This window comes from Stegostoma tigrinum, chromosome 10 (genome assembly GCF_030684315.1).
Source record: "Stegostoma tigrinum isolate sSteTig4 chromosome 10, sSteTig4.hap1, whole genome shotgun sequence".
In the NCBI taxonomy this organism is placed as follows: Eukaryota; Metazoa; Chordata; class Chondrichthyes; order Orectolobiformes; family Stegostomatidae; genus Stegostoma; species Stegostoma tigrinum.
In genome coordinates, this window is record NC_081363.1 from 3,168,903 (window position 1) to 3,181,141 (window position 12,239).

General features: G+C 47.4%; 1 protein-coding gene across 1 annotated transcript in view; it reads left to right on the forward strand.

Moving 5' to 3' along the window:
- The window catches only part of LOC125455504 (nesprin-2), a 367,488-nt gene that overhangs the window by 178,766 nt on the left and 176,483 nt on the right, over positions 1-12,239 (forward strand). Inside the window, exon 48 of the mRNA XM_059648913.1 lies at positions 11,403-11,561. Within this exon, the coding sequence (XP_059504896.1) occupies positions 11,403-11,561 (159 nt within the window). The remainder of the gene's footprint in view (positions 1-11,402; positions 11,562-12,239) is intronic.

Sequence of the window (12,239 nt, forward strand, 5' to 3'; positions counted from 1 at the left end):
GGATAAATTGATTTATTATTGTCACATGTATTGAGACAAGTGAAAAGTGTTGTTTTCTGCACTATCTAGATAAATCATACCTTACATGAGTACATCAGGGTTATAGAACAGAATGCAGAATATAGTTTCATACAACAAAAACAATAACAACAACAGAAGTTTCTGGAAAAGCTCAGCAGGTCCGGTAGCATTTGTGAAGAACAAAGTCAGAGCTAACATTTTGGGTCTGGTGACCCTTCCTCAGAACCTTTGTTCCTGATTTATAGCATCCACAGTTCTTTTGGGTTTTATTTATGCAGAATGTAGTGTTACAGCTGCAGAAGAGGTGCCAAGAAAGATCAATTCTAATGTACAAGAGGTCCATTCAAAAGCCTGATAAGAGGGAAAAAGCTGTTCCTGAATCTGTTGGTACATGTTTTCAAACTTTTGTATCTTCTGCCGGATGGAAGAGGGTGTAAGTGAGAATAATCAGGGTGCAAGGGGTCTTTGATGATGTTGGCTGCTTTCCCAGGGCAGCGGGAAGTATAGACCAAGTCTGTGGAAGGAAGGCTGGTTTGTGTGATGGACTGGGCTGTGTTCACAACATTCTGTAGTTTCTTGCAGTTTTGGGCAGAGGAGTTGCCGTACCAAGCTGTAGGATGTTTCCTATGGTTCATCTTAAGAAGTTGGTAAGAGTCATGTGGAAATGCCAAATTTCCTTACCCTTAGAGGCATTGATGTGCTTTCTTCACTGTTGTATTGATGTAGATGGACTGGGGCAGATCGATGATATTTACTGCTCGGAAGTTGAAACTCTCATCCTCCTCCACCTCAGCACCATAGAGACAGACAGGGGCATGACCTCCCCTCAGCTTCCTGAAGTCGCTGACCAGCTCCTTTGTTTTTCTGACATTGTGGGGTTGTTATCTTTACACCATGGCATGAACTGACTATATCTCCTTCTTGTACTCTGTCTCGGTCATTGTTTGAGATCTATCCCACTGCAGTGGTGTCACCAGCAAATTTGTAAATGGAGTTGGTGTTGAATTTGGCCGCACAGCCCTGAGTGTACAGGAAGTACAGCGGGGCGCTGAGTACACAGGCTTGCAGGGAACCAGTTTTGGGGATTATGGTGGAGCAGATGTTGTCGCCTACCGTAACTGATTATGCCTATGGGCCAGGTAGTCCAGGATCCAGTTGCAGGTGGGGGAGCAGAGTCCTAGGTCTTGGAGTTTGGAGATAAGTTTTGTTGGAATTGTAGTGTTGGAATGGAATTAAAGTAAATAAGTAGGAGTCTGATGTCGGTGTCCTTGATATCCGAATGTTCCAGGGATGAGTGTAAGGTCAGGGAAATGGTATCTGCAGTGGATCTACTGGGACAGTAGGTGAATTGTAGCGGATCCTGTGAGGCTGGAGTTGATGTGAGTGATGAGTAACCTCTCGAAGCACTTCCTAATGATGGATGTCAGAGCCAATGGGCAGTAGTCACTGAGGTATGTTGCCTGATTTGACATTGGCCCAGGATGATGGTGGGTTTCCTGAAGCAGTTGGGAACCTCACACCCCAGTAAGGAGGGGTTATAGATGTCTACAAATACCCCCCACCAGCTGGTCCCTGCAGGATCTCAGATGGGGTACAGGCGCCCCTGAAGCTGTGGCCGTGGGGTACAGGCGCCCCCGAAGCTGTGGCCGTGGGGTACAGGCGCGCCCAAAGCTGTTGGGGACGGTGGCATCATTTCACTGACCTTCTGTTCAAAATGAGCACAGAATGGATTGAGCTGATTGGGAAGAGATGTATTATTGCCAGCGATTGTACTCGACTTCGCTTTGTAGCCTGTTATAGTGAGTAAGTCCTGCCAAAGCCAACGTGTGTTTGTGTGGTTAGACTGGGACCGCAGTCTGGTATCGTCTCAGTTTCCCTGACGGCTCTCCTTAATATCTGTACATTCAGACAATGAAGGCCATCAGTTGAACTGGGACAAGGTAACCCTAGTAGCCCAAACCAAACAGAGACACTCACGGGAATTCCTAGAGACATGGTTTTTAACAGGTGATGCAATCAACAAACATATAGAATAGGACCCCACATACAAACCCATACAGAACAAAACCAGAAATGACAGTTCACCATAATGGACCGGACAGTATAAATTCCAAGCGGAGTAGAATATCATCGCTCCATGGGAGGCTCTACTGATGATGTCACCTAGCACAGTGATGAAATGTCTGAATAAAATCAAGCCAGCTCAGCGAGCAAGTCAACAACCTAACTCCTCTGTTTAAAACAGAAGGGATGGAGAAAAATGGGAATTATAGACGGGTTAGCCAAACATCAACTGTAGGGAATGTGTTGGGGTCTGAGTTTTTATTCATTCACAGGATGAGGGTGTCGCTGGCCAGGCATCATTTATTGCCCATCCCTAATTACTCAGAGGGCAGTTCAGGGTCACCCACAATGCTGGAGGTCTGGAGTCACATGTAGGCCAGACCGGGTAAGGATGGCGGTTTCCTTCCATAAAGGCCATTTGTGAATCAGGTGTCTCCCACAATTGGCAATAGATTCATGGTCATCATTAGATTCTTAACTCCAGTCTGTTTTTTAATTGAATTCAGATTTCACCTCCTGCTGTGTAGGATTTGAACGTGGGTCCCCAGGACATTACCTCGGTTTCTGGATTAATCATTGAATGACAATACCATTAGGCCATCGCCTGTCCTTGTTTAAAGGATGGCATAGCTGGACACTTGGAAAATACCAGTGGAGTTACTGAGAGATGACATGTATAAGTGATTTCACATTTGACAAGCTTTCTGGAGTTTTCTGAGATGTAGCCACTCGAATAGATGAGGGAGAACCAGTGAACATGGTATATTCAGATTTTCAGAAAACCTCTGATAAAGTTGTGTAGAGAAGGTTAATGTGTAACTTTAAAGCACACGGGTTTGGCGGTAACATACTGGCATGGATAAAGAGTTAGCTAGCAAACAGTAGGAATTAAAACAAGTTGCTGGAAAAGCTCAGCAAGTCTGGCAGCATCTGTGAAGAAAAAATCAGAGTTAACGTTCCAGTTCCAGTGACCCTTCCTCAGAGCTGATGGGGGCTGGGAAAACGTCAGTTTATACGCAGAAAATAGAGAGGGTGGGTGGGGTAGGGAGGAAACAATAGGATAGGGCCCAAAGAGAGAGAAGAATAGATAACAAAGTATGGAGCTGGATGAACACAGCAGGCCAAGCAGCATCTCAGGAGCACAAAAGCTGACGTTTCGGGCCTAGACCCTTCACCAAAGGAGCAGTTGGACAGACAAAGGAGTTGCTAATGATCAGGCTGGGAGGGTGAATAGTTGTTAATGGGGACTGTTAGTGACTAACAACAAGGGGTGTGTAATGGCAGGCTATGTGATAACAAGGCCTGGTGTGTGGGGTGGGGGGGGGGGGCGCTGGGACATGGGAGAGTTTAGGCTCTAAAATTATTAAACTCAATATCGAGTCCAGAGGGCTGCAGGGCCTCGAAGTGGAACATGAGGTGTTGTTATTCCAACTTTTGGTGAGCTTTACTGGAACATTGCAGAAAGCCAGAGACAGAGATGTTGGCCAGGGAACAGGGTGGTATATTAAAGTGGCTGGCGACAGGTAGCTCAGGCTCTTTATTGCGAGCAGAACTTTGATGTTCTCCTTTGCCTATCCAATTGCTGTTCTCTCTCTTCAGGCTCTATCCTATTGTTTACTCCCTACCTCATCCCCCTCCATATTTTCCGCACATAAACTGATGTTCTCCCAGCCACCATCAGCGCTGAGAAGGGGCACTGGACCTGAAATGTTAACTCTGATTTTCCTCTTTGCAGATGCTGCCAGACCTGCCGAGCTTTTCCGGCAACTTCTGTGTTTGTTGCGATTTACAGCATCTGCAGTTCTTTCAGTTTTTAACAGTAGGAATTAATGAGTAACATTTAGAATGGAAGGTGGTGACACGTGGAGTTGGACCATAGCTATTCACAACAATCGGGATGAAGGAATAACATGTACTTCGATGTTGTGGCCATTTCGGAGACATGGATAGAGCAGGGTCAGGAATGGATGTTGCAGGTTCTCGGGTTTAGATCTTTCATTAAGGTCAGGGAAGGTGGTAAAAGATGGGGAGGTGCGGCTTTGTTGGTCAAGGACAGTATAATGGCGGCTGAAAGAACCTTTGAGGACTCGTCTACTGAGGTGGTATGGGCTGAGGTCGCCGAGGAAGGTTGGTCGACTGAGTCAGTATGGGTGGAAGTTCGGAACAGCAAGGCAGCAGTCACCTCACTGGGGGTTTTCTACAGGCCCCCAAATAGCAGTTGGGAGATCGAAGAACTCATTGGCCGGCAGATTGTTGAAAAGTGCAAACGTAGCAGGGTTGTTGTTATGGGTGACTTCAACTTTCCCAATATAGATTGGAACCTCCTTAGTGCAGATGGGTTGGATGGAGCCGTTTTTGTCAGGTGTGTTCAGGAGGGTTTCGTTACTCAGTATGTGGACAGGCCGACGAGGGGAAACCATCTGGACCATTTTGGATTTGGTGCTCGGCGATGAGCCAGGACAGGTGTCAGATCTCGTGGTGGAAGAACACTTTGGCGACAGTGACCGCAAGAGCCTCCCATTTACCATAGCCATGGAAAGGGAAAGGAGCAGTTACCAGGGGAAGATATTTAACTGGGGTAAAGGAAACTATGACGCTATCAGACAGGAGTTGGGAAGTACAGATTGGGAGCAATTGTTCCACAGAAAGGGCACAGCAGACATGTGGAGGCTGTTTAAGGAGCAGTTGTTGCGAGTGATGCATAAATTTGTTCCTCTGAAACAGGTAAGAAGGGGTAAGATTAAAGGGCCTTGGATGACGGGTATAGAGGTGCTTCTTGTCAAAAAGAAAAAGGCAGCGTACGTAAGGTGGAGGAAGCAAGGGTCTAGCACAGCTTTAGAGGATTACAGGCTTGCTCGGAAGGAGCTCAAAAGTGGACTGAGGAGGGCCAGGAGAGGGCACGAGAAAGGCTTGGCAGGAAGGATTAGGGAGAACCCGAAGGCGTTTCACTCATACATGAGGAATAAGAGAATGATCAGGGAGAAGGTAGGGCCAATCAGGGATAGCGTAGGGAACTTGTGCGTGGAGTCTGAACAGATAGGGGAGGCCCTCAATGAGTTTTTTGCTTCGGTTTTCACTAAGGAAAGGGACCTTGTTGTGAATGCGAACTTTGAGGAGCAGGAAAACAGGCTTGAACAGATTGAGATTGAGGAAGTTGATGTGCTGGAAATTTTGACAAACAAAAAGATTGATAAGTCCCCAGGGCCAGACCAGATTTATCCTAGGTTGCTCCAGGAAGTGAGAAAGGAGGTTGCTAAGCCGCTGGCGAAGATCTTTGCTTCCTCACTCTCCACGGGAGTCGTACCGGAAGATTGGAGGGAGGCAAATGTTGTTCCTCTTTTCAAGAAAGGGAATAGGGAAATCCCAGGAAATTACAGACAAGTCAGTCTTACATCTGTGGTCAGCAAGGTTTTGGAAAGAATTCTGAGGGATAGGATTTATGACTATTTGGAAAAGCATAGCGTGATTAAAGGGAGTCAGCTTGGCTTTGTGAGGGGCAGGTCATTGCCTTACAAATCTTACTGAGTTCTTTGAGGTCACGAGACAGGTTGATGAGGGTCGAGCAGTGGATGTGGTGTACATGAACTTTAGCAAGGCATTTGATAAGGTTCCCCCAGGCAGGCTCATTCATAAAGTCAGGAGGTATGGGATACAGGGAGATTTGGCTGTCTGGATTCAGAATTGGTTGGCTGACAGGAGGCAGAGAGTGGGCGTAGATGGTAAGTATTCTGCCTGGAGGTCAGTGCTGAGTGGTGTCCCGCAGGGCTCTGTTCTTGGGCCTCTGCTCTTTGTAGTTTTTATAAATGACTTGGATGAGGAGGTTGAGGGGTGGGTTAGGATGTTTGCTGATGACACAAAGGTTGGAGGTGCCGTTGATAGTATCGAGGGCTATTGCAGGCTTCAGCGAGACATTGACAGAATGCAGAGCTGGGCTGAGAAATGGCACATGGAGTTCAACCTGGATAAATGTGAAGTGATGCATTTTGGAAGGTCGAACTTAAATGCTAAATATAGGATTAAAGGCAGGATTCTCGGCAGTGTGGAGGAACAGCGGGATCTTGGTGTTCAAGTGCATAGCTCCCTCAAAGCTGCCACCCAAGTGGATAAGGTTGTTAAGAAAGCAAATGGTGTTTTGGTTTTCATTAACAGGGGGATCGAGTTTAAGAGCCGTGAGGCTATGCTGCCGCTCTACAAAACCCTGTTGAGACCACACTTGGAATATTATGTCCAGTTCTGGGCGCCCTATTATAGGAAAGATGTGGAGGCTTTGGAGAGGCTGCAAAGGAGGTTTACCAGGATGCTGCCTGGACTGGAGGGCTTGTCTTATGAGGAGAGGTTGACTGAGCTTGGACTTTTCTTTCTGGAGAGAAGGAGGAAGAGAGGTGACCTGATTGAGGTGTACAAGGTATTGAGAGGCATGGATAGAGTCGATAGCCAGAGACTTTTCCCCAGGGCAGGATTGACTGCCACGAGGGGTCATAGTTTTAAGGTGTTCGGAGGAAGGTATAGAGGAGACATCAGAGAGAGGTTCTTCACCCAGAGAGTTGTGAGCGCATGGAATACTTTGCCAGTGGTAGTCGTGGAAGCGGAGTCATTAGTGACATTTAAGCGACTGCTGGACATGCACATGGACAGCAGTGAATTGAGGGGAATGTAGGTTAGGTTATTTTATTTTTGGATTAGGATTATTCCACGGCACAACATTGTGGGCCAAAGGGCCTGTATTGTGCTGTACTTTTCCATGTTCTATGTAGTATTTCCAAATTTACCGATGACTCAAAACTCCTCAGGATTGAGAGAATGCAAGGAGGCACCAGGGCGATTTCGACATTCTGAATGAATAGACAAATATGTAGCAGATGCAGTTTAGCGTGACTTAAGTGTAAAGGACAAACAGAATGGTTCAGCATTATTTAATTGGTGTTTGGGAAATGTAGTTGTACAAAGGTCCTTGTAGACCTGTCATTGAAAATGTGCAGGCATGTAGCAATTAGAAAGGCCAATGGTGTGTTAGCCATCATTGCAAGTGACTTTAACTGCAGGAGTAGAGAGAACTTCCTGCAGCTGTACTTAGTGAGCGCACAGCTGGAGTATTGGGTGCTGTTCTGGTCTCCTTATCAAAGAAAAGATTTACTTTCCATAGAGGGAGTGCAGTAAAGTTTCATGAGGCTGCTTCCTGGAGGCTACACACAGATACTCAAACACACACATGCAGACACACACACTCGTACTCACACATGCACACACACGCATGCATGTACAGACACCTGCACACGCACCCACGCATGCATATGCACACACGCATTTGTGGACCCATACACATGCACACACACACACGCATGCACACACACATGCACACAGACATGCACATGTATGCACACACCCATGCATGCACATACCCACACCCACACACATGCACACCCACACACGCACACGCACCTATGCGCACATATACACACACACATGCATATGCACCTACTCGCGCACACACACACACACACATGCGCACACATGCATATACACAGACACATGCACACACAAACATGCACACACATGTTTATGACACGGCTGGACATACTGATGCAGGGAGGATGTTTCCCATGCAGTGCATGGAAATGGTCACAGGGCAGGGAGTTGACCCATTTAGGACTGAGATGTAGAGAATTGTTTTCACTCAGAGGGTAGTGACCCTTTGAAATGTTTTGCTGGAGAAGGTTGTGAAGGTAGAGCCATTGAATACATTTAAAAAAAAGTGGATAGAGACAGAATCTTACAGGGGCTTTGGTGAGAAAAGTGACAGTTATGTGACAATTCCAGGGAGTCAACATTGGGAGTATCTCCTGGTATCTTTTCTGCACTTGCCGGATTATTGAGGTGAGATTGTTGCTAGGCAGCATGGAGGTCAGCACAGGGACCTGGCAATCAGCTCAATGCTGACTGTGACCCACATCCAAGTTTCTCAGCTTCTCTGGGCAGAGAGCCACATGCAGCACATGGACATTGGCACCCGATATTAGCCAAGCCCTCCCAACCATCCTGGAAACTCTCCAATCTGCTTGCAGGGTGCTGAGGAAGTACAGGCCCGCAATGCCAAGGATCAGCCCTGTCCAGCCAGCAGCTATACACTGTGTGTTGTCAGTCAGGGAGCTGTGATACACAGCAGTCTGTCATTGAGAAGGACACTCATCAAAGCCAGTCAGAGCCCTGGGCTGAATCCGTTGCCATGGGGGTGGGGATGGGTACGGGGGTACCTGGGTGTGGATGGTTGAGGAGGGTGCAAGAAGGGGATGCTCTGTACCCACGAATGGGGGTCACTGCTGCAGAAAGGTGGGACTTGTGGAGGCCAAACTGAGGTATGTGTTGAGGCGGAGACTAGAAAAACTGAAGGGGTAAAACAGGGGACACAGTTGGCTACAGGAGGGGCTATTATTTGGCAGTGACCACCACCATGTTCTCCACAGGAGGCAATAGGAACGGGCAGTGGGGGCTGCGGTGTAGAGGGACATCATTAAGGTGTAATGTTAGGTTTCAGGGGAGTGACAACATTTAAGGTCGTGGGCCACAATATGGGGAAGGTGGTGTAAATGAGCTTTCGGGGTAGTACAAGGGAAAAAGCGGGTGTGAAAACTTTGTGGTGGGTGGTGGGTTGTGCGGAGTTGGGGGCTGGTGACCGGGCACTGCCCAGAACTGACAGTGTCCACCATGAGCTGCCATCACTTGATGTGAAATGCGACTGACCAATGCCCGGGGTGTACAGGGTCCATGTCAGTTCGGTGAGTGAGTGTGCTGGATCCACAGCTACTGGCCATTTGGACATTGAAGGAGCAGATGTTTGTAAACTGCAGCTATGCTTAATTTACAGTAGCTTCTTCTCCTATTGGTAATGCGTGCAGAGGGAGTGGGCTCACGGTTCCATGTCTGGGGAAAATATCAGGAACATACAGGGCTGCTCTGGGCTAACGGTACTCATCAGGTGTACAATGGCCTCGGTGTAAGGAGATGGAAGTGAATTGTGGGGAATGCGCTGAGTGATGAATTGTTCTGGGAATGGCGCTTGGCAGAATGGGTCTGGAGTCTGATGTGGATGATGCCCTGGAGTAGGTATTTAATGTGGTTGGTTTGGTAAGACACAGTGAGAGAACTTACTTGGTGAGCTTCCAGCAAAAAATGCCCTCCAAACAACTTGACAAAACAATGACTTAGCCAAAAAGACACAAGATGCAGCTCCCACCTGTCTTCCTTGAATCAGAGATAATGGGATGATGAAGGATCTAGGCCCGAAACGTCAGCTTTTGTGCTCCTGAGATGCTGCTGGGCCTGCTGTGTTCATCCAGCCTCACATTTTATTACCTATTTCCTTGAATCAGAAACTGGTTTGTTCACACTCTATCAGACCCTGTCTCTTTTTCTCACTCCCTTTCTCCACTCCTCTTTATCATGCAGTCTTTCCTTCTGTTCCATCTCATGCAGCTTGTGTATTTGTCCCTGCTATTTTCTGCTTCTCACAATCTGTCACTCCCTTCATCTGTATGTTAATTGAATTTGCCTTGTTCTCTCTCTCTCTGTCTCTCTCTCTCTCTCTCACACACACACACACACACACACACACACACACACACACACACACACTTGCCTCACAACTGGTGTGCAGCATTTCTGAATTTCCAACTTGTTTAAGTTGTCAGAATAGCTGTTGCTGCAGGCTGTACTACACAGAACCACACATGTGCCCGTGTTTGTATATGTGTGTTTGTATTTGTGTATGTATGTGTGCGTGCTTCATTCATGTGTATGTGTGTGCGTGGCACACGCGCACGTGTGTATATGTGAGTACGTGCAAGTTCGAATGTTTGTGTGCATTCGCGTGTGTGCATCTGTGCACATATATGTGCACGTGTGTGTTGTGCATGTATGTGCGCGTGCATGCACACATATATGTTTATAAGTGTGTGTCTGTGTGGGTCTGTGTGTGCCTGTGTGTGTGTGTGTGTGTGTGTGTGTGTGTGTGTGTGTGTGTGTGTGTACCCTCCAGTTCATTTGCCCTTGATTTCTTTCTGCTATGTTTTAACAATGGGCTGGATGACGTCAGGTGAGGAGGGAAATTAATAGGTACTTAAAAATGATGAAGAGGTCAATGTAATTTAGTGACTGAAGAATGAATTTCTTCTGGTTCAGAGCTCAGTCTGCTAATAGTTTCTGGGTAAAATACAGAACGATCACATTAGCCGCTCACAAAACATTGTGTTCTTATTGAATTCATTTCTCAGTCCCTTGCTGCTGTACCACCTGAGCTGTTATAGTAATCATGGAGCTGTAATCAGCTCCTTTAGATGCACAGGTTGTTCTTATTTTATTCTGGAGCCTTGTATTGCACAAAAAATTGATCCTTGAACTCAGAAGTATCTCACCAGGGGGATGGAGAGACGTGTGCCAAGAGAAATAAATACCCAATCGGTCAGTCCAAACAGAACATTATGTTACAGCCTGCTCATTATCTCATGTCTGAGTATGACGCATACTACTCGCTATCAGCTCCAACATCTAACTAGCCTCCCTCTACCTCCCGTGTCAGCTGTGAATCACTAACTAAACCCCTCGCCTCTGAGTCAGGGGGTCAGTACTGAGGAGCTGCCCCCTGCCACCCTGAGCCTGGGGTGAATTGCTGAGAGAATCCCACCCCAACCTGAAGTGCCACTTTTTATTTGGGATGTTAAACAGAGACTTCTCCTTTGCCTGCAGGTGGATGCACTTTTTGATAGAGAGCAGGGGAGGTTTGCCTGATTTCCTGGTCAATATTTAACCCTCAGTCAACATCGCCAGAATAGATCAACAGGTCTGGCAGCATCTGTGAAGAGAAAATCAGTGTTAACGTTTCAGGTCTGAAGAAGGGTCACCGGACCTGAAATGTTAACTCTGATTTTCGCTACACAGAGGTTGCCAGACCCACTGAGCTTTTCCAGCAACTTTTGTTTTTGTTCTTGATTTACAGCATCCGCAGTTCTTTTGGATTTGGTTTCACTGGAATAGATTATCATATTAAATAAAAACTGGAACAAAAACAAAGTTGCTGGAAAAGCTCAGCAGGTCTGGAAGCATCTGTGGAGGGGAAAACAATTAACCCTGAGGAAGGGTCACCGAACCCGAAACGTTAACTCTAGATTATCATGTTATTCGTTTCGGGAGCTTGTCGCAACACTGAATATGTTACAAGGCTCAGTCAACCTATGAATGCCTGGCCGTGTGTAACATGGTGTTATTTGAGCTGTAATGCAGGTAGAAATACAACTCCGTGTTCCGTTTGTGTATCTTCCTCACAGAGTGCACTGCTGGAGATTGAGGAGAAGGTATGTGAACTGGCCGGGGCGGGCCAGGAAGGCACCAGCTCTATCCAGCCTGACCTCGAGATCCTCTCCCACCGCCTGGGGTCTTTAAAATGCAGCCTGGTGACGTTCCAGGCTAAACTACAGGATGGACAGGTACAGGCACAGTGTGATAGCTCACAGTTTAGCACCAACATACTGCAAATACAGCACCTAGTTTACACATCCAGCACTCCACCCAGCCCAAACCTCCCTTTGTGTATATTTTTCCACAGAATCCCTACAGTGTGGAAACAGGCCCTTCGGCCCAACAAGCCCACACTGACCCTCAGAGCATCCCACCCAGACCCATGCCCCTATAGCTCACCTAATCTACACACCCCTGGGCACTATAGCACGGCCAATCCACCTACCCTGTACATCTTTAGACTGTTGGGGGGAAACCGGAGCACCCGGAGGAAACCCACACAGACACGGGGAGAATGTGCAAAATCCTCACAGCCCAAGGCTGGAATTGAACCCGGGTCCCTGGCGCTGTGAGGCCTGTGCTGAGCCGCTATGCCACTCCATCCCTGAGAGTTTCCCACCCTGGTTGTCTCCAATTTCCCTCGCTCTGTTACTGTGTAGGTCCTCTGTGTCCCACTGTCCTTTTTTTCTATTCATTTGTGGGACGTTTGGGGGGGGGGTCGCTGGCGGGGCGCAGCATTTATTGCCCATCCCTAGTTGCTCCTTTGAGAAGGTGGTGGTGAGCTGCCTTCTTGATCCACTGCAGGCCATGTGCTGTAGGCCACTGTTCTTCAGTGTATAGCTCAATATTCCACTTCCCAGCCCCAG